This window comes from Hippocampus guttulatus, chromosome 17 (assembly GCF_054856545.1).
Source record: "Hippocampus guttulatus isolate MCC_2025c chromosome 17, RoL_Hgut_1.0, whole genome shotgun sequence".
Lineage (NCBI taxonomy): Eukaryota > Metazoa > Chordata > Actinopteri > Syngnathiformes > Syngnathidae > Hippocampus > Hippocampus guttulatus.
In genome coordinates, this window is record NC_141277.1 from 7,022,184 (window position 1) to 7,044,315 (window position 22,132).

General features: G+C 42.3%; 2 protein-coding genes across 8 annotated transcripts; one reads left to right on the forward strand and one right to left on the reverse strand.

Annotated features, from left to right (window-relative positions):
• Window positions 1-880: 880 nt before the first annotated feature.
• On the reverse strand, window positions 881-16,858 carry fut7 (fucosyltransferase 7 (alpha (1,3) fucosyltransferase)). Of its 4 annotated transcripts, none has more exons than XM_086134230.1 (4): window positions 16,291-16,858; window positions 8,339-8,506; window positions 3,738-3,817; window positions 881-2,067 (listed from the first exon to the last, which is right to left on the reverse strand). In XM_086134230.1, the coding sequence occupies exons 3-4, from the start codon at window positions 3,762-3,764 to the stop codon at window positions 1,003-1,005; spliced, it is 1,092 nt and encodes a 363-aa protein (XP_085990356.1). In that variant the 5' UTR covers window positions 3,765-3,817; window positions 8,339-8,506; window positions 16,291-16,858; the 3' UTR covers window positions 881-1,002. The 4 variants fall into 4 exon arrangements, with proteins under 4 accessions (XP_085990356.1, XP_085990357.1, XP_085990360.1 ...); XM_086134231.1 differs by lacking the exon at window positions 16,291-16,858 and adding an exon at window positions 8,578-9,028; XM_086134234.1 differs by lacking the exon at window positions 8,339-8,506.
• On the forward strand, window positions 12,643-21,847 carry clic3 (CLIC family member 3). 4 transcript variants are annotated; one of them, XM_086134238.1, is made up of 7 exons: window positions 12,643-12,853; window positions 12,929-13,041; window positions 15,614-15,723; window positions 18,891-19,016; window positions 19,110-19,216; window positions 20,544-20,719; window positions 20,926-21,847. In XM_086134238.1, exons 2-7 carry the CDS (start codon window positions 12,967-12,969, stop codon window positions 21,088-21,090), a joined length of 759 nt encoding a protein of 252 aa, XP_085990364.1. In that variant the 5' UTR covers window positions 12,643-12,853; window positions 12,929-12,966; the 3' UTR covers window positions 21,091-21,847. The 4 variants fall into 4 exon arrangements, with proteins under 4 accessions (XP_085990364.1, XP_085990363.1, XP_085990361.1 ...); XM_086134237.1 differs by having other exon boundaries at window positions 12,644-12,853; window positions 12,935-13,041; XM_086134236.1 differs by having other exon boundaries at window positions 12,645-12,853; window positions 12,950-13,041.
• The last annotated feature ends 285 nt before the right edge of the window (window positions 21,848-22,132 follow it).

Genomic DNA, 22,132 nt, shown 5'->3' on the forward strand with positions numbered 1-22,132 from the left:
GGGGGGGGGGCGGCGATGAATTAAAAAAATTTGAGTTCAAAATTCATTTGACAGTAAATGAGGGCACCTGTGTTTAAAGTGCTACTCTTTGGATGGTGTTGATGCGAGAAGACGAGTGGGGGGCGTGGTAAGCATATCAGTGCATCGCAAAGAAAGCAATACAGTAATTCTGTCAAGTCCTTTTTCTAACAAAGTTTTAAAAAAAAATGAATTTGATCCTCTGTAACACTTTTTTTTTTTTAAGATTGAATGCAATATTTTGATAACAAAGTGGTTTTTGCTGCTATTTTGCTGCTTTTATTGCACATTTACAACATTTCATGTCAGGTGAAAGTCTGTCCTGTCATTGACTATTTTCTAACAGATGTTGACATGTTCTTCCTATGCTTGTTCCACCGGATGCCTGAAAATTGAATACATGCTTTTCAGAGTAATTTAACTTGTACACCTGATTTTGAGCGTATGCCTTTTTTAAGAGATAAATCGGTCGACCACTAATTTTAGCCAACCTTGCTCGGAAGCATTATATCATGTTAAATGTATTCAAAGTCTGTTTTCTCCCACCTGTATTTTTGTTTTTGAATTGTTTCAGCGCCCTTTGCCTCAGTAAATAATTGTGACGTTGGTTCTGTTTGGATCTGCCACCCGTTTATGGGTGTAATACCACTTTTGATCGCTAGATGGTGGCACATTTGACAAAGTTTGAAGGAAGAAGAATAACGGGGTCGTATTTCAGGTCAGCCTAGTTTAAGATTATTTCATGGCAAATCTGTGTCAATCCTGCTTTTTACGCTTACAAAAAGGCCATAGGTTCATTTTCAAACCAAAGCTGGAACGTCGGCCAATGATGACCATGGATTTTTGGAAAAAATGCATAGCCTACGGGTGCAGAACACTTTAATGAATTTGCACACATGGTTATGTAGTGTGTTCGGCGGGTTGTGTGTAAACCTCACAGGTAAACGGCGGCTCAGTTTGTGTGATTTCTGCACGAAAAAAGGCTTATGACGCGCCAGTAGCATGATCCCATGCAGCCAGGTCGGCGTAAACCTTGTTTGGAGGCAAACTGTCAAAGTGGGAGCAGATCTTGCACAGTCTCTCGTTCCAGTCACTGTTCAACTTCGTTTTCCAATTCCGCTTCCACTGAAAATACTCGCTGTAGCGCTTCTGGTCTCCCGCCACCTGCTGCAGATACACAGCCAGCTCTTTCACCGACGCAAATTCATCGACGTGGATGAAGGAGTGAGGCGGAGCCACAGCCTCGTAATCCTGCACGGGAGCTCCCAGGACAATGGGAACTGCCCCCGATTGGTAAGCGTTTTTCCACAGCTTCTCGGTGATGTAATCTTTTGCCTCAGAGTTCTCAAAGGCCAAATAGAAGTAGCAGTGCGAGATGGTGGGTAGGAGTTCTGCTGAGGTCAGAGGAATATTTGTCCAGCGCCCGTAGACCTTCACAGGAACTATAGCGCTGAGTGCTTTGTGTACTTTGCTTCTTCTGTAGGAACTCGCGTAGTTGCTGACGACCCAACATGCCAGAATGCTTTTGTTCCGTGTGTTGGTCTGCACAGGATTTTCTCCTTCAGACATTTTGTCTAGCCGCTCTCCATAGGGTATTGAAATATCTGCATCCCTCCTGTAGTTCATCGTCAAGTTGAAGATCCCTGCAAATTTCCTCAGGTCTCCATTGTGAACAGGGGACTCCATGGACATCCAAGCCCACCTCTGGCCCGGCGGCCTGGGAAGATGCGTCGGGAGTTTCTCCTGTCCAGTGATCAGCTCACGGTTGTGGAACACCACCACATCTGCCGTGGGAAACAAAGACCTCCGCCTCACGATCTTGCAGGACGGGCTGCAGTTATGGTCCCTGTTCATACTACTGAACAGATGAGCGGGTGGGCCGAAGGGTTCGTGCCACATAAGAATCGTCACTTGCTTGTGTTCGTTGGAGTCCAAGCTGAATGCCTTGAGCCACACATTAAGAAGCACCAGCGGTAAAAGACAGAGGAAGGTGAGGAGTTGGCACTTTCTCAGTGGGGTAAGTGCATTCTTTTTGGTTTGGTTACACTCCTGAAAGGGAAAAAGCACTTTTTTTAGCAACAAGGCTTGAAACACTGTATAACCTCTACCATGGTATTGTTAGTGGACAGGATTATGCAAATGAAAAAAAGACCTTTGAATTGAAACTTTGCATAGCGGTGAAAATATGGATGATACAGCAGGTGATTTTTGCCATCTTTGACATCTTTCTTAACATTGCCACCTTGAAGTGGCAACAAGGCAGGCTAAAATTCCCAAATGTAGTTGTTTCATATTCAGTATTTAAAGTACTGGAGGCAAATTGAATTTTGAAAAAGAAGGCGTTAAAGAATTGTGCCCTGCGGGACGCCACACGTTCTAGTAATCTTCAGATCCATAGGACTCTGACTTTTATTATCCGCCTCCCCCCCTCCGAATTATATATAATATTTGAATGGTGTCAATCAATGCGTTGCGTGGGAAAAAATTAGGTTGTCTGTTTGTGGGTGCCCTGCCATTGGCTGGCAACCAGTTCATGGTGTCCTCTGCCTACTCCCTGGTGACAGTTGGGATGGCCTCCACACACCCGCAACACTCGTGAGCAAAAGCGCATTAGAAAAAGGAATGACATATGGTATATATCAAAATACATAAATAAATATGTACTGATTCACTGAAATGTCCGATAGCATTTAAATGCACCTCACGTCTCATGCACATCACAAGATAATGTTCACCTTCCAACTAACACCAGGGACTTGTGCAGTCTCATACAATGACGGCTTACTTAACTTGCCGTTTCTTAGCGTCCTAATTTAGCTACTATGCAATGACACTAACAACGGTGATAAACTAAGCCTAAATGTCAAAATGAAAGATTCAGGAGTCAAGCTATCCGTCCCTCCACCGCGCGGGCCAACTTAAAAAAAAAGGCTATTGCATTGAAGTCAATGTACTGTATGTCATGTATTTTAGCCTTTGTGTTGTCGGCGTGTTAAGTCATGAGAATGTTTGCAACTTGCTTCACATGTCAAAATGATGACTGTGGCAGAAAAAAAAATCCCCTTATTTTTTTGTTTGCTGGATGTTTAAAATTGACAAGTGCTGCTAGCCCATACCGGCCTCCTGCTATCTATCAAAGGTCGCATTTATGAGTTTATAACCGCCCACTGCTGTCGATGAAAGTTCGCTTTTATGAGTCCATAAAAATAAGAACAATGAACAACACTTTATGGATGGAGTCTTCTCTTTTCTCCCCCTGTCCCTCCCTTGTTTCTTTCTGACTTTCGGGTTGAGTGAACGCTGGCGCGTTTTGGCTGCCGCTGCTCAACCCGTATTGTTTTGTGTTTTTTGTTATTGTAAAGTGTCCTTGGGTGTCTTGAAAGGCGCTTATAAATAAAATCTATTATTATTATTATTATTATTCTCATATTTTGGAGGCCTTGATTTTATACTCAATTTTTGTAGAATTACCGGTAATTCCTCTCTCTCATAAGCAACATTGTCTGGCTCAACAGCGGTTGAAAACAAACCGGTAGTATGTCCAGGTCATGGTTTTACAGTTTTACAAGATAAGAAAACCTTTATTCGTCTCTCAATGGAAAAATTCCCAATTTAGAGCAGTAAAAATTATTAAAGGGAGAAGTAGAAGACCAAAAAGTATATTATGTAACAACAACAAGTGTCTTATCATAATTGGTTGAGTAATAATTCAGACTCACCAACAGGGTAACCTCCTCAGATGCCATCCTATTAAATCAGATGAGCATGACGTCTAACGTTTGAGTTTGACTGCTGAAAGCTGCTGAAGAAAACGAGACACGAATTGAGAGTGGGTTAATATTTCACAGTTCGCCAATGACGAATTACATTCGTTAACGAAAATGTCACGCCCCCAGCCTTTGACAAATAGTATATTTGCGATGGGTGGGACAAAATCTTGTTTGCTTTCTGACGTTTTCAAGACTGCAGGCAATCTCCCCCACCACACCTTCCCACCACCATCACTGAATGGTAGCATTTCGGTGGTTGAGTGAAACGCGAAACACAAAAGTAGTCGAAGGTGACGCCGTCCCTGACCAGCAGTGAATCAGTCAGTCAGTCTCAGAGGAACTTGGTGCCATGTCAAATCAAAGGTGGGAGGAGCGGACGTGTAAAAAGACATGGGAGGACCTTGGAGGTTGCAAATCAAGAAATTACATTTGAACATAGTCTTTCCAGAGTGTTCTGGTTCGTCCCTGGGGCCTCCTCCAGCAGGAAGTTCCTGGAAGCATCGAAACCAAATGCCAGAGACAGCTCATCCATCTTCAATTTGGAGGAGGCTCTGCTTTGTGTGCAAGCCACCGGTAAATAAACATTAATTTATACATATTCTAGCAGTGCCCGAGCAAAAAAATAAGAACAATCGCAAAGATTATATGAAAAGAAAATCCGATTGTGCAACAGTCTCATATTTTCGCCTCACAAAGGAGGAACTGGAGGTGACAGTTCTCTTAAAATTGCCAAGAATCCAACCTCCACCCCGCCCCCCCCCCCGAAAAAACAACGTGACATTTTTTTTTTTGCATTGTCACTAAATTTGGAGAGGATGTCGGTCGTTCAGTTGCTTCTAATCTCATTATGCCAAAGAGACGTTGGTCTTTTGTGGAGATATTATATCATACAGCCCAGAAATAAACATTGAGCATTTGTCTGGTTATGCCATAGAATAATTTCTAAATTAGAGTCTTTTAAATATATTAAAATCTGTAAAATGTTTTATGTTTCATTTTCTTCATGAAACATGTTTTTCAACAATTCTTCTAACAATCCAAAATAAACTAATTATAGAAAGAGTGTAGTCATACAGTCACAATTTTACAAGCAAAAATCTAAAGAAACGGTCTAAGACAAGAAAAATCAATTTATGCTAGCCATATTGGTACAAGGAAGTCACAATTTATTATGTAATAGATTATTCATAATATTAGATTATTCATAAAATGACCAGAAAAAGGCCAATTTCATGCAACGAGCCAAATTACAAGAAAATAAACTGCAGTCATATTTCTGAGAATAAAGTTGTTATGAGGAAAAAGTCATACTATGAATTTAAACATTTTAAGTGGCCTACAAGTGGCACTAGCAAAAAAAGCAGTTGTTTTGTGGCACAATTCACCTAAATGCAGAAATGAAAGTGAGGTTCAGCTATGGAAAAGAAAAAGAAAACGAAAAAGGAAGACAAGGGTAGCAAGAAGAAAAAAAAACTTACGGCAGCAGCACAAGGACAGTAATACAACAACGTAGAGAGAGGAACTTAATTACAACTCCGACATGCTGGGGCAAGCAGATTGGTCAACAGCTGGAACTAATAATGACACATGGCGTAAGGGCATGAAGGGATATCGCCCATACCCATTTTTAACATTAACTGATTTTGAAAATGTGAGCTATAACGCATATGACGGTGGGGGGTGTCTATAAGTGTTTTTCCTGCTCTTGCAGTGCCGTATTGCCCCATATGTGTGAGACGTTAGCTACAGAATGATAAAACAAAGTATAGATGGAGAAATTAAGATTAGTTTCCCTGGCAAGCGGAACAAAGTAATTTTTTTGAACTGGTGTTTGACCTGATTTGTCGACATGACTCCTGCAAATATTGGGAGTAAATAGTTGCCGGAAAATCAAGACACAACAGAAAAATCCATAAGCGTCCCACTACGGTCAGTGAGGTGTCTTTTGTAGTACCAACACTGACCTGTGGGTGTCAATATGGAGCGATTGAGAATCCAGATAATACGTAGAGAAAAAAAAATAGTAGTAGAAGAAGAAACTGAAGGCACGGCTAATTGTTAGCGAATCTGCCAACTAAATTTTGGTGGCAAATGGCTCAAATTTGGTTTTATCTAACTGATTTAGCTCTTCAAGTCTCACCGTCATGAACAACATTCAAATACAGTTGCGCCTATGGCCTACTGGTAAGTATTTAACAAAAATGAGATGGATGTTTTATTCTTGTAAAGTACATTTAATGTTATTGTAAACCAGTGTAACATTTTACAATGTGAACATGAACATTGCACACTTAAACAACATGTAAAATTCAATAATGATTCAATAATTTGTACTGTTCATAACAGTAACATAAAAACTGCACATTAATAGGTATTTGAAAACAAACCATTCATAAAGAATGCAAAAACGAGTACATTAAATTTTAATTGTAAGCCACTGTGGTAAGATACACAACAATGTAGTAAGATAATGATTGCATTCCATTGAACTGCACATTAAAGTTCCGTAAAAATGTCACCATTATTAATACATAAAAACAAACCATTATTAAATATAACTGAACTGTACAGGAGTCATTCTTTCTCGTACCACAAGAGGGAGCCAGCGTATCACTAGTGGTACCCATGTCGTGCTTTGAGAATCACTGATCCAACCAATCTAAATCAAAGCAGAACAAATTCAATAACCCTTAGCCTAGCTGTATCAATAATAAAATCACAAAGTAGAACTTCATTCGATGAGAACAAAGTCATAGAGACACACAAGACAGCTGCAAAATTATGAAAATAGTCAAAATGATGCGCATTGTATCGTCTCAAGAAACAGGCGTGGTTGGGTGAGAATCCTGCAATCCATTTTGAACAGTGCTTCTCCTCAACAGGGTTGCGAGAGGTTGCTGGAGCCTATCTCAGCAGACATCGGGCGGAAGGCGGATTACAGTCTGAATTGGTTGCCAGTCAGTCATAGGGCACATATAGAGATAAAGGACCACTGTGACCAGGGATGAGATTTTTCCGCTTTTTGGCGGAATTCCGCTTTTTTCCAGTCAAAATGGACCTTTTTTATATTGTGCCAAATCCATTGAGAAAATTTTGGGGGTGGGGGGGTATCGTCTGGTGTTATTTCTGGGCTGTCGGACTTACTTGTCTTCGGCAGACTCGGGACTCGTAATGTTTACAAATAATTGCAACCATCCATTTTGAATCCATTTTTTTCTCGTGAAGCGTTAAGTTTGTCATTACTTCGTATATGGGCTAAAACCAATGTCTTACTTGTTGTGATTGGTCGCTATATCGGCAAATGCAGAATCACAACCAATCCATGTTCGCCTTTCCACGAATTCTGAATGGTTTTGCACGAGGGATGCAGTATATTGAAATTACCCATGTATGTAATCTGTATTAAACAAATGCCGAATGTTATCGAGACTTGTGACGAAGCTAACGTCCGTCAGGTAGATGCGCATCGGAAAAACAAGTTTTGATGGGATGGTTGGATAGAAAGCCGATGGTGTCCCCAGTCGGAACCACGAAAGAGGAACCATTGTCTGTGCTTTTCGGATTTCGTGAAAAAGCTCGATGTCACTGGTAAAGCTCTGTGTACAGTGTGTGACGATGTCCTTCTACACGGAAAATGCATTCATAACCCATACATAGTAAACAGTTTGGGACTTCACTATCACTGTATGAGGTAAGAATCAACAGCTTTTTTTTAATCACATTTGCATAACATTTTATAAATACAAGTAATGAACAAATCTTAAATATGACAGGGAATGTGTTTCCTTTTTTTTTTTGTTTTGATTTTGAGCAGCAAATTTGAAGTTGTGCTCACCAGGAATGCATAAGCAAAACGCACAAAGGCCTATGTCAAATGTTCACTTGAAAGAATAGTGAACAATCTTGGGATTTTTTTTCTGTGAAAGTTTCAAGTGGTGTGTGTGTACATTGAATACACTTCATCTTGAGGATGTTTAGTATAAAGTGCCAATTTTGTAAGCAAATAGGGAATGGTATTTCAATAGAAAATATAAAATTTTGTTGATAAAATTAATTATTTTAAGGCTTTAAAATCTCTAAAAAAAACCCAAACCCCTGGCTGAATTTCAGATTTTTTCATCACTAGCCACTCTCATTCCTGTGTGACTGAGTGAGAACCAGTCCCAAGTTTCCCCCAAACAAGTTAGGCGAGTGTACCCCTCCGGCACCATGAAAAACTTGTTAAAATATTTTCAGAATGAGGTCCTTCAAATTGTGCAAGTCTTTTTGAAGACCTCTGTGAAATCAAAAGTCACCATTATTTCATTTTTTTTAAAGGCTGACTTTTGTTCAAATTGATTTTTTTTTCCATTGTGCAAGCCGTCATATTACAGTGCTGGATATCTTCAAGCACCCATTAAGAAAAGAAAGCGTCTTAGAATAAAATAAATATTAATCAGGAAAAAAATTGTCACGACCCGAGAGGCTATACGGTTGAATTTGTGTCTAGATATTCTCAACAGGATGTGGTGAGAGATTTATGGTGGCAGTGGCACCCATGTATCACTTGCCGTTGCAGTTAGGAAGTCCCCGAGGTCACGCAGCCTTCCTTCGTTCCGTCATTCTATTAAGCAGCCACAGAGATGAACGCATGCACAGCTCCCTCCACTCCACTGACCTTCCGATGAGCTGAGAGGTGGGCACCGTCCCTCTGCTCTTCCTGAGAGCCTCTTTGCACACTTTGAAAAAAGTGCAGCCGCTTTTAAGGAAGGGGTGTGGCCCCTCTCGAACATCAAGTAGGTTGCATCACCTCAAGTGCACCACCTGGCATCCTTCAGCCTCAGGAGCCACCAGCCGGTGTCTTTCACGTGCTGAAACTGGAAGGCTTTACTGGTGGCCAGCGTAGGAAGTCAAAATGGCAAATGGCACTTTTGGACGAAAGGCGGTGCCATGCTGAACTGAACGTCAGCCAGTTGTAATGCACGCATTAACCACTATTGACACATGCTTGTGAATATTCTCATTTTTCGAGGTCATTTCATTCTCAAGGCGGTGGATCGGTCACAACTGGACTTGGGGCATAAATAATTTAGTTTTTTCCACATCCACTCAGGCGGGTGCTGTCCTAACTAAGCCTTGTTGCCTGAACTAATGTAACCCTCTCAGATGTGAGGCGAAGAAACCAGAACTGTCCAGTTGCGATTGATTCAGTACCCTGAGAACGGCATTGACACACGCATTCCCACATATGAACAATTTCTAGGGAAATAGCGTGGGGGATGGGGGGGGGGGGTGTCGCGGCATGCTGAGGTTGAGGATTTCTCAAACTATGGGTGTTGGATTGATTATTTTTAGTCATCATACATTCCCTTATGCCTGACATGATAAATTGATTATGCTTGCAATCATTAATTGACTATGCCTGCGATGAAGAACGCTTCTGCTTTTAATAAAGATACATTCTTTATTATGTACTCACATTGTATCCATTATGTACTCACTTTTATAATCAAGAATGCTTGGTGCACTGTGTGGAAGTTTAGGGACGCAACCACCTTTCCGAGGACGTGGTTGGGAAGAGATAAGTGTTAAGACTAAACAGTGAGCAAAGGTGAACAGTGAATGGAGCCATCAACACCAGCTGCGAAGTGATCTTTTTGTAACAATTGCACACATTACTGCACCTGCGGGATAATATTAGAACTATGTACGAAAATGACAGAGAGAAAATGGATATGGATGGGTTCGAAGACATTGAGTTCTGGATGTTCTTGGCTGAAAAGAGGCGAGAGAGAAAGTGAAAGAGGAAAAGGGAATAGAGAAAGTTGAAAGAAGGGAACGTGTCAGTGAGATGGAATTTAACCATGACAAGAGCGAAGGAAACGTTATGTTTCACAGGAGAGAGGATGATGAGTTGGGACCGGTAGGTTTACGGACAGGAGTAAAACAGAAAGTGGAGAGAGAAACTGAGCTTGAGATGACATTCACACATCCCGTTACACCATCATTGTATTGATCCCTTCCAACTTCGACATCTCCTTTTCCACCATCCCCTCCACCCTCGTTTCGAGGGGGCCATCCAATGACCTCTAGGGAAAGGGGAGATTTGGGAGTGGAATTTACTCTCGCATACACACGCACAGTCAACGATCCGCGCCGAAATAGGGGCAGAGGAATGCCAAGTTCCTGACGCCACCTAAGCTTCATTATTTCAACCGGCGTTACATGAAGTATGTGTAAATCACGTAAGAAAGAAAATGGTTGAGTATGGGTGTGGTGGCACAGAGAGTTTTGGATACTTATAGTGGGTGAAAGGCAAGTGAAAATGTTGATGGTGAGACGTAAGGTGATGATGGAAGTTGAGTATGTTGAGGATAAAGAAAGGAACAGGCAGGTGAGGGTTGACACAGTGATGCTCCGAATGAGGAGGTCATCGTGTGTTTAGGTTGAAAAGGGCCGGAAGGTCACGAGATGCTTAGAAAGTTGTTTGTAAGTCATAGACACAATTTTTGTTTGTGTTGAGTGGTCGTCAGTGGACGTATGTGGTGGGACGTTGTTAACTTTCTGGGAGGAGGTAGAATGTGTAAGTATACAGCGAAGGTCTTGATTTGGATGATTTGTAACTGTTACCCGTCTGTGGGTTTCAATTATCTTATTTGTTTTATAACTGCTTCTGGTATGCTGCCGATTGCCGGGATGTTCCGATTATGTTACAGTGTTTTATAGATTACGTTCATAAGATGCACATTTCTCTTGAAACGTGAGAAGAGCCATCACGGCTCCTGATGTGGGAGAAATGATGTAAATTCAGTTACAACTTTGCTATCCTTGGATTGTGTTGTGCCTTCCCTCATTATGAAATTTAGATACATCATGTTGTACAAGTGGGTCGCACATTTTCTGGTCAACATGGTGGCCAGCGTGATTGTTGGGAATTGGCTGAAGAATGAAATAAGAAAGATACTTTTTACTTTCTTTGTTGAGGCCGCGGTTGTTGTGAATGCGAATGTTCATTATTGTATCGAGTTGTGTTATTTACGTGCGCGGCACACGCGGCAGCGTTTTATTTTTTTGAGAGGGGGGACTTGCTGACTATCGGCAACACGATAACGTTTTGGGTTAAGTTCACTTCTGTTTAATATGCGGCAACAAATTCCAATCGGTTAATGAAGAATGTGGCGAAAAACGGCAGAACTATATTGCAAGATAGGGTTTATGTCAGCACTGGCAGTGAGCCCAAAATTCTTTCACGGGCCACATAAATTTATGTGGGGTGTCGACTTTGACACCTGTGATCTAGATGATCTTGGGAAAAGAAAAGAAAAAACACATTTCGGCACAATTTGTTGTATGCATTTTTGTTTTGGGGGCAAAAGTATTTTATTTATAATCGATCTCGTCGATCTCATTATGAGAAAAAATAAAAATAAAAATTGAGGAGTGAACACACCAAGAGTGATAAAAAGGGCACGACTTGTTTTATTCGGGTTTGTTTCGGAGGTTGAAGTGATTTGTGTATTGTGCTCCTCTGTTGATGTTGCTCGGCTGAAATTGAATTTATTACTGTTTATTGATTTATTTCTAGTTCAAATGGTGCATTAATTTGGCCATAAGGGTTCAGATACGGATTTTAAATACATTTCATAGGTAATTTTATGCGTTTAGGATCTTTTCTTTGATGGTAACAAGAAAAAAGAAAACAACCCGATAGTAATATAGTTATTCTCTGCTGAAAGTTGAAGTATATTTCAACTTAACCTGACAATGGGGCAATGCCAGAGTGCAAGTGTGTAATGACCTGTTGCTGTTGGGACAGTGTACACAATCGTAGGTATCACTGACACCAATCAGCTGCAAATGTAAGTGCAGAACAGTCGAGAGACATTTGATTTTTTTCTTCTTGCCTTTTTTGTCACCGCCAGCACCGATCAATTGTCTGGTAAAGCGGAAAACCCTTACAATTACACTTGTGTTTGCGTTTTGGGTGATTATTGCCATTGCAAAAGTACAAGCGAGGCAGCCTTATTCATGCAATGATATTGCTGATTTGAAGTCATCTTCTGCGGCTCTCGAACTTCCTGTTCCTCCTGACTCGCTCTTTTTACGCAACTCTAGCTCGAGGTGAGGCAGAAACTTGCGCAGGGTCAGGCCAGACCAACTTTTTGGTCCTTTCGCAGATGCACGTAGTTTGGCGCAGTTGAAAATGGGCCTTTTTGCGCCGTTGTGGGCGTGAACACAATCAAATTCATTTTTGCGATCAAAGCGGCCTCTCTCATTCCCTTTGGAATCGGTGCGCCGTCCTTGGCAGGGTGGAAGCAAAAACCGATATGCTGGAGTTCTTGCCGGAGACCGAAGCAAGTCTCGGTACGTTCGCAAACTGAATGGCGACCTCTGCAGGTGGATGTTGGAAAGTCGGCGAGGGCGAAAGAGCGTGAAAGTTCCATCTGAATGTAAAGGAATCACGCTTCTTGCCGAGTCACTCTACCTGCTATGCCGGAACGAAGGCCGGATGTGGGCAAATGTGTGAGATGTGTCAAAATGAGTCACACGTTTTCCTATGAAATTGTGTCCTTGCGCATTTTTTTTTGTTTAATGTCTGAATACAACGTTTGGGGTTCATCCCGTCGACAACACGTTGACGCTTTTCATGACTGTGGCCACCGCGGGCATTTATTACCCCGCCTCTCGTCCAAAGTCAGCGTGGATACGCTCCTGCTCACCTGCGACCCTGATGTGCAAAACGGGGGAGGGCCCCAGCGTGCCAGATATTGGCAACACAAAACACATCCCGAAGAACAACAATAATAATAATAATAGAAAAGACAAAAGAGAGCAAAGAGTGCGACGTCGGATGAGATTTATTTTCTTGAATATGCTGCAAAGCCGAGAGGAGAGAACCAGATTTACAGGTCGCACAGGTATGGCTGGGAGGAGCCGTGGATTGTCAGGTGTGGTTTGCCACCAACCAAATACCAGCAGCGCACCGACGACAAACAGCCAACAGCGGAAAGAGGTGGAAAGTTGCCTTGAAACGCCACAAGCGGAGTGGAATAAAACATCAACCCGTGGCCGGTGCGACATCCCCTGTGAGTACAACAGTTCATCAAATCTTTGAGGAGGGGTTTTTTTTTTTTTTTTTGCTGGAGCAACTTTAAAAAAAGGAAAAGAGGGTGTGCCTGCAGGAACGGAAGAATTGTGCATGCAGAGGGGACAGATGGCCCAAAGAAGGGAGGAAAGTAAGGGTGACGATCCGAAGATTGAACTCTTTGTCAAGGTGAGGCCCGCCGTTGTTGTCAACATCAACACTGATGCAAAAAAAAAAAAAAATGCTCTGAATGCACCCCCCCCCCCAAAAAAATGAAGGTATCTTGACTCCGATCAGCATTCTCGTGTCAAATAATACATTCATTAAACATAAAATAGTCGCTGTATTTTGATGGCAACTGCAAAAACAGCGATACGTTAATTCATATATCAACTTCATAATATTTTTTGGAGGATCGAAATGACAACCTTAAAGACCACAAAATAATTTTAGTTCACATCTCTGACATATGAAATTAACAGTAGACGTGTATGGTCTATATTTTGATCTTTCGCAGTTGTTCTATTGCGCACAAATGCATCAACCCGAATTGCATTACTTCCCAACTGCAATATTTCTCTCTGACCGACAAGTAGAAACCGAAAAACCCGTGAAATACGGTCTAAATCAGAAGGTGTGCATGCACCGCGCCGAGAGCGAACCTCGAGGCTTTGACGACGAATGTTTAGTATGTTGTCTTCATCAAACGTGGGTGTGTTGTCCCTCCACTTCAAATTCCGCACATTTTGGACTCTCTCTAGGATGTCTGAGCCGAGCGGAGCAGGCTCGGCAAGATGTAATCACATTTTGGTCAGATACGCACGCCAGAAGCGACTTTTGAGGCTGGCGTGCCATTTCAAAACTATTTGTGGATACCTCCGCCAAGGGATTCGAGCTACGGTACAGTCGGTTTGGTCTGCAGGCCCTCGTCCATGTGGGGAGGGGGGAACAAACTCAATGCTGAGATTTTTGGACTCCAATGGGATTGGTGGTATCTTTTGCATGAATAAAAATTGCTTCAAGTTGGAAATGCCGAAGGTAAAGTTAAAAAAAAAAACGGGGTGGGGGGGGGGCACTATCTCTATCTCTATCCCTCCTCCGGCACACCCGATTCAACTGATCAAGATGGTTATCTGGCTTCTCGCGGCTCGCTGATGAGCTGATCGCTTGAATCAGATGTGTGTGAGGAGGAAGGCATCCAAAACATGCGAGATAGACGGATCGAGGACCGGAGTTGCTCAACCCTGATTCATGGTGCGTTCATTTCCTTTTTGCATAGGCGACAGTCTTCAATCTGTTCACGTGGGACACTGCATAATGACATTTCCGACTGGGGTAATTCGTAGCACATAATAATGGCGCCTCCCTTCAAGTCCTTTGACTGCAGCTGACATTTGTGCGGCTCCGGCATTTCTGTCACGATAGTACTACTTTTTATTTACAAGCAATAAACTACAGGGGAAAATACTTAAGTAAAAATGTAACTAGGCCAACAAGGTCAAAGCCGCGGGGCCTCTCCCAGCTGACTTTGAGTCTTCAATGCCACCCGCGTGTTTTTGAAATGTAGGAGGAAGCTGAGAAAACCCACACAAGCTTGAGAACCGAAACCCCACATAGGAAGAACCGCACCCCCCTCCCCCCACCACCACCTCCCGCACTGAGGCAGACGGGCTCACTGCGAGTCCACCTTGTTCAATTTATGCTTTGTCAACACCATGTTTGGAGAATAGGCGTCGCAGCGATTAGGGGGTGGGCGCAATTGAGTAAGTGATGTTTCAGCCGTTGGTTGATTGTGTGCCCTGATGACTGAGAGCCGCTTGAAAGAACTGGGGCAAATGCGTGATGCGGTACAGGCGCTTTGGCTTCCTGTGCAGAAGTGGGGTTGATTCCGTTTCAATCAGTTTGCAGTCTAAACACAGTGGGACATTTAAAATTTGTATTTTTTATGTGACATTTTAACCAGTACAGTTCAATTGAGAAAAAAAACCCATTACAACAGCTAAAAATAAACAGCAGATAATGTGGTTGCGCAAGTGTGCTCACCCGCAAATAAATGTGACTGCATTGGGAATGAACTCGTCTTCAAATCCTTAAATTGGACTCGGCGCACCCCAACCGCCATTTTACACATCTTTGATTCACCCCCGAACATACTTGAGACATTTAAATTGGATTTTATTTTCATTTTACGCCAAATGTAGTTTTGGCGGTCATTCCCCAAAAGCAGCGCTACTCATCGCCAAAACCGAGGCAGTCGGTGTTAGCACCAAGGCCTTCATGCCTCCGTTAGAAAACGTAGCAATGTCAAGAAAAGCCTACTAGAATAGCTGCAATTGATCTGGGGATCATCAGCGGCACTTAAAAATGGTGGCAGGAATGTGCTGACTCCCATGGAACAGATGTTTGAATGTGATCGCTTATTCTGAGCACAATCACCCAGCCGTCAGAGGGTGTGCACATTTCTGCAACCACACTACCTCCGTTGTTTTTTTTTGGGGGGGGGGTTTACACTATTTTATTTACGTGAATATCTTTTTTATTTCTCAATTGAGTGCTACAGGTCACAATGGTGAACCGAGTTTTGAAATGATTGACATCCCAGTCCCATACCGCCAGCCTTACCACATGGAAGCAGGAGTTCCAAACATTCGGAGAGCGCTTCTCCGCTCAGCGCGATATTACAAAAAAATTAATAAAAATATAAGTTTTAAAAAAGCTTAATTCGTGTGTAAATCCAATATTGTGCATTTTCTTCTCGCAGGCCAGCAGTGATGCCGAAAGTGTGGGCAACTGTCCTTTCTCTCAGAGACTCTTCATGATTCTCTGGTTAAAAGGGGCCAAATTTCTACTCACCACAGTAGACATGAAAAGGTAAGCGTCATTTGAAACTATTCAGTTCCCTGGCGTCACCTTTTACGTTTCCCCATACGATTGTAAACACTTCCAATTCAGGCTGGGGCTGTCAGATACTAGAATTGATGATTCGAACTGATTGTCCAATTAATTTCGGTAATCACAAAAATTAATTTCGCACAATAGCAATGTAAAATATACGCATACAGTGCGGTTGTTTTTGTCCACTTGGGGTCACCGTCCTCACCTTCCACGCTGTCGTATTTGTGACTATTAATGTCTTTAAAAGGCGGGGCCAGGCGAGTTGAGTGACGGGGGTCAGTGACAAAAAAAATGTCTGTGACAGGGCTGTGGAAAATGCGCCTTTGACCCCAACAAAAGTTTTCAAGTTTTATTTGACAACTGGGAGCATGCAAGCGTGAATAACTCAGAACATAAAGCTACGTGACAAAAAGTCAACACGGAAACAAATAAAGCGCCAACCGCCGAGGCGAGCAGAAAGATGAGAAGGTGGTACGAAAGCCCAGAGAGACACAAAACAACGCAGAGAGACAAAATGAAAACCAAAATGACAGCGGTACTTACAAAGCGGCACGACTGGCGAGGACGACTAACCATGAATATATCCCAGCACGTCTACTCCTGCATCTCCATATCTAAATACTCGGCCGATGATACTGGGCAGCAGATGCCACACAGGAGGCTCCGCCCACCGCCACACACCTGGCCTCTGCAAAAAAGAAAAAAAAACAGCAGAACCAAGCACTCTTTCCTCCTTTTGGCTACAAAAAAAAGTGGTACGTGTAAAAAAAATTGATCAAAATCCTCATGAAAAATATGCAATATGAAATGACCGTAGATGCGTTTGAAAAAAAAAAAATCTGCAGGTTGAACTGACATTCAAACCGTCCTCTTCGTCACACCGCTGACATTTTGACACCGCAAGATTGCGTTAGCGCCTAACGATTGGTCAACTCGACTTCAAACAGGATGTTGTCGGAGGGAAGCGTTGATGGTCTTGCTCAAGAAACAGCTGAGTTCAGTTACTGGCTGGGTTGCGACACAGACACAAAGAGAATGGAAGAGTCGCCGAAACGACGAGGCACTCGTCGATTCACGGATCTAACAAACCGCTGTGACTTTTGCCATTCAGAAAACAGTTCGACTTTCATTCAAAGGTTCAGGCACGCTCCCAACGAGCTTCCCCTGTCAAGGAGATGCTGCATTTTTATTCAAATAGGAATTTCACCTTCAGTCTTAATTGTCGTGGATTGCGCAACGAAATGACGTTCTGTACTCTTCAGCCTGTCAATGCGCACCAACTAAGAGCCGATTATACAATCCCATATATAAGAGCAAGTTGTGAAAACAGCACAAGAGTGACGTGAAATACGTGGCCGCGGTGTAAAACCATCGGTATAAAAACTTTGGCTAATAGATGACTAAAAACCCCCCAAAACAAAACAGAGGCAAGCAGACAAGTGCAGTCAGAGTGCCGCAGCGCAGTACAAGGATACAAACGGGGACAAACGAGAGCAAAGAAACCTCTCGGGAGCTGTCACACAAAGCCCCAAAACATTTACAGTATTACACTGGAATGATCAAAGATAATTGGTGCCAATTAGGGAGGAGAAATAATTAGCTTCCAAAGAATGATTGATTGTTTGCGTGCCTGGAAATTCTGCCCATTTATTTTTTTTCAATCGAGGTCGCAAACGAGGGATGACGCCGCATGCGAGAAGTGTACTTTGCTTCAAGAATTTTCTCACGCGGCGTCAAGGCAGAGGCTTGCGAAAGTTTTGGGCTCGAGTTTGCGCAAAACAAGATGGCGGCAGGGCGACTTGCAACACTCGCAAAGCTGGAATTTAGTTCAAGGGCGAGAATGCTTGTGTTAGGCAGACGTTGAAACATAGTTTGGTTTTATCGTATGATGAGACTGTACGGTGTACGAAACGATTTTGACCTCAATCATACCATACATTATTCAGATTATTTCATTGGCTTACTCAATGAGGAAGTAGTATGCCGAAGAATCATTGAATGAAAGGTTCAAACTGTTCCAGTGTTGTCAACTTCTATTTTTCTAATCGCTGCATTTAATCATTTAGGAATCTCTGTTTTCAAATGTTCATTTTGTGACCGTTCGACTTTTCTTCGCAATTTTAAATAAATCGTAATTGAAAATGTACCACTGCCTTGTTTTCGGGTGAACACCTGGGCCTACTACGCTACTCTATTCCAATCATCGTGATGGTCGTTTGGAGAGTCAACCATTTTATTTTTTTGGGTGGTACCTGGTTTAAAATAGTGGACACATAGCCATAAATGAAGATGACATGAAATGTAAAAAAATAAAAAATCCACCAATACACACAAATGGCCTCTGAAAAAATGAATTTATTATTAATGCCATGAATGCTGCGAATAATGCAGGCTCAGACAAAATGCGATGACAAAAATATTTATTAAAGAACATCGCACTAACAAAGTATAAACTGAAATCGCTGTTCACAAGGTGCCAGGAAAAAAACAAATGCTTGAAAACAAAAGCGCTTGTAAAGTCATGGCTCAATAAAACGCAGAGAAGAGAGAGACAAATGAAATGTCCAATAACCATCCAAAAACAAAGAGCAATACTAGAATAACCCAAAAAAAAACAAGCTTGACTATGATTGGTAGTGAGCGGTCGAGAAAAATCCAATTTGAAGCAAAACAGTAAACTAGGTCAACAATCCGAAAGGAGGCGCAGGTGCACCTGCTGGAGGGAAACGCCCTTCACTCCAGCTGGAGCTGGAACACAATCAAGACTGAACATGACACCCGCTGTGTATTATTTCGAAAAATGGCCGCCATGATTGTTAAAACAATCGCTTTGTTTTTGCCCTGGCGACCTGAGCCGATGTTTCGAACATTGGCCCTTTTCATGAACGAATCTCTTATCGCCGTGCACTGTAAACAGTAAAATGACACCCACATTACTGACTTCTAAAATAAGTCATACACCGTTGCCGCGGTGATGGCATCGATGGTACAGTATTCTCCCTTTTGAAGCCGCAAAAGACTGCGCTTGTATTTTAAACCATATCAGTGTGTATTGTTTTGCTTTTCTGTCCCTTGCTACCATCGCTGCCAGGCGCTTTTTATTGAATTATACGAAGAACTTAATCATATTTGTTGCGTGACAGATCCCCGGATGTGCTGAAGGAGTTGGCTCCGGGCTCTCAGCCTCCATTTCTGGTCTTCAACGATGAAGTCAAAACAGACGTAAACAAAATCGAGGAGTTCCTGGAGGAGAGATTAGCACCGCCCAAGTGAGCCCGCTGCATCACGCGCAGCCTTGACTCTTCAAAACATTTTCCATCATTCACCCGCGCTGGCTTTCTCATTTGACCTTCCGATGACAGGTACCCCAAATTGTGCTGTCGATACAAGGAGTCCCTGTCAGTTGGAGAAGACGTCTTCCGCAAATTCTCCGCATATATTAAGAATTCCATCCCTGGATTAAATGACAGTAAGATGAATGCAACAGCATCATTGTATTTTTGGTCATGGTTGTTCCACTTTCTGAACGCGTTACGTGCAAAAGTTGACTTATATACTGTAGTTGCTAAAATGTGCAGAGCAGGACACACAGCTTGGCTCCGGCATTTTTCCCGAAGTGACCAAACCACAGTTTGATGCTGTGAGTGGGGGGGAACATGCAGCAGGCACACACACACTCACACAATATCGATACAAAGTCAATTGCAAAACTGAAGAAAGAAAAAAAAAAAAACCTCGGTCACCTGGGAGGCGCTCAGATTAGAGACGCTGCTCCTTCGCATCAGGAGGAACCACATAAGGTGGCTTGGGCATCATGTTAGGATCCTTCCTGGCTGCGAACACGGAATTGTGGGATTTCCCGCTTGAGCTGTTGCATCACTTGATGTGCAGAAGAAAATGAATGGTTGGAAGGGTCGGGATGTTTCGAACCCTTTCATGCACCCTGTTAACTGATAACATGATAACTGTCCACTGTTGTAACCACTGTCCCTGAAAGCATTGGTCCCCGGGCTGCGGACCGGTACCAGTCCGTGGGTCATTTGGTACCGGGCCGCAGAGAAAGAATAAATAATTTACATTACTTCCGTTTTATTTATTTCGGAATCTGAAAGAGGTTTTATTTTGAAAATCTACCGGATTCTCTATTACATCCGTCTACAGTATGTCACTCTTGACGCAGTTCAAGGCACGCTTCTCGGTCACGTGATAGGTCACCGCTAAATTGAAACCGGTGAAAATGAGTTTAAAAAAAATAAACGTCTTTGGGAAGGGGAAAAGGCCCTGCCGGGAGACAGAAGAGCAGCCCAAGACTTTCAAGAAAAAGAAGGCTACATTTAATAATAATAATAATACATTTCATTTATAAGCGCCTTTCAAGACACTCTACGACACTTTACAACCAAAACAAGAACAATAAAACCACAGATAAAATTAGACTGTATCAGGAGTCCTACTTAAAATACGGATTTATCTCAACGGGATTTTGAAGGCACCTTTAAATATTACCAGAGAGCGTTGCAGCCAGATAGGATATTCCTCGTGTCATGATTCGTGTTTATTATTAGGTTGAGAAAATATCACCGTTTTGATGCAGGTCATATCATATTATTTTGTTGTATTTTTATCCGCCACACCTTAAAGGCCGGTCCCTGAAAATATTGTCTGACATTAAACCGGCCCGTGGAGCAAAAAAAGGTTGGGGACCACTGCCCGAAAGCGTTAAGGGTGCCAAAAGGGCTAAATACGCACACACTTGTTCCTGTAGTATTACTAATACTAGCCTGTGGTGTTTTCAGTGTTAGAGAAGAAATTCCTGTCAACCTTGGTGAAGCTCAACATATACTTTGAGACGCCTCTCCCTCACGAGTTGGACCAGAACCCGAACCTCACAGAATCTTCGCGCCCCTACCTGGATGGAGACTCTCTCACTTTGGCCGACTGCAACCTGCTTCCCAAACTCAACATTGTCAAGGTGAGACATTTCTGGATGCACCTCATTGGTCCGCTGTTTTTTTTTTTTTTTTTTTTTTTGTCCCTTCAGGGCAGGGATGTCAAACGTGTTTGCAAACACGGTCAACACTGGCGTTTGTTGACTGGGTACAACGTTGAAAGCACTGCTGTAGTTTTTCCGTGCAAGTCTTTCAGCAAGCAAATCTTCAAAGCCTCTATCGTCCCCAGGTGGTGTGCAAGGTGTACCGCAACTTTGACATCCCCCCTGAACTGAAAGGCCTCACTCGGTACCTGGACAACGCCTACAAAAAGGATGAGTTTCGCCTGAGTTGCCCAAAGGACATTGAGGTCCTCCTCGCGTACAAATCTGTGGCGAAGTATCTCAATAAATAGAAGACCAGATAAAGTGGTTATACAGGGTGTCCCAAAAGCAAATCTACACATCCTTTATGAATTTTTGGTCGTCTTCACTTGACAGCTTAAGGGGTTTACAAGTTTTCGAAAGCAGCAAATCCTTACTTTGTCCTTTGGCTCACCAGTTGACAATGGCGCTTGCGCTGCAAGTCACACTGAATCCAACGCGGCGGGTTTCTTGAAGCAGGATTTCGTGTTGAATGACTTTTCGGACACCCTTTGTAAGATGTTGCTTACAACTGTCAGTTTAGCTTTAACTGTCAGACCTACTTTTAAATGTCTTCATATGTACATGCTGCATTAACTATTAAAATCCTATGGTGTTACTTTTGTAGCGTTCTTATACTGCTCCTTTGAAAAAGCATAGACGCACTCCTTTAGCCACAGAATATTGATGTTTTGTGCCATCGTGCACTGATGTATTATTTGTAAATGTGTCCACAGAATGTATTTGGCCTTTCCTCCATGTAAACTGCAATGAAGGAATCGCCTTTTAATATAAATGTCAAAAGCTTCATGTACTCGCGTTTCATTGTATCATCACTTTTTGATCTCATAGCATCTTTTTTTTCAAAATGTGTACCTATTGGAGAGAAAGCATTAGCATTACCTCTTATATATAGCTATTATTACTTTAAGCGGTAATTACTTTATATCTGTATGCTGTTGTCTTCATTCCTCCCAACTTTCTGTCCCAAGAAATAAAATGTAAGAAAAAAAACTGTATAAATCAAAACCTTGCCTGACTCTTTTTTTTTTTTCATGACTGACCTGGAAATTTTTTTTTTTTATCATAAAATCTGTTATTTACTACTGACTGCACACAATGATGCACTACCTAATACTGACAAGATACAGAAAAAGTAGCATGTATGTGGCCTTGATCACGAGTGATGCATAAAAGAAAAACAACAAAAACATTGTGCACAAATGTTTTCTGCAATATTATCCAGCATCCTATTGAAATGAATGGGGAGAGGCATTCAAAGGAATAATTTCATTTTCAATTACTATATTTCTC

What these genes read in the sequence shown, in the direction of transcription:
- fut7 (XM_086134234.1), bottom strand. Translation starts at nt 3,764, where the DNA reads ATGGCATCTGAGGAGGTTACCCTGTTG. An exon ending in CTGAGGAGGTTACCCTGTTG is followed by an intron (nt 2,068 to 3,737) that starts GTGAGTCTGAAT and finishes TTTCCCTTTCAG; the next exon opens with GAGTGTAACCAAACCAAAAA.
- clic3 (XM_086134238.1), top strand. Translation starts at nt 12,967, where the DNA reads ATGCAGAGGGGACAGATGGCCCAAAGAAGGGAGGAAAGTAAGGGTGAC. An exon ending in GAGAGATTAGCACCGCCCAA is followed by an intron (nt 19,017 to 19,109) that starts GTGAGCCCGCTG and finishes TTCCGATGACAG; the next exon opens with GTACCCCAAATTGTGCTGTC. An exon ending in CCAAACTCAACATTGTCAAG is followed by an intron (nt 20,720 to 20,925) that starts GTGAGACATTTC and finishes TATCGTCCCCAG; the next exon opens with GTGGTGTGCAAGGTGTACCG.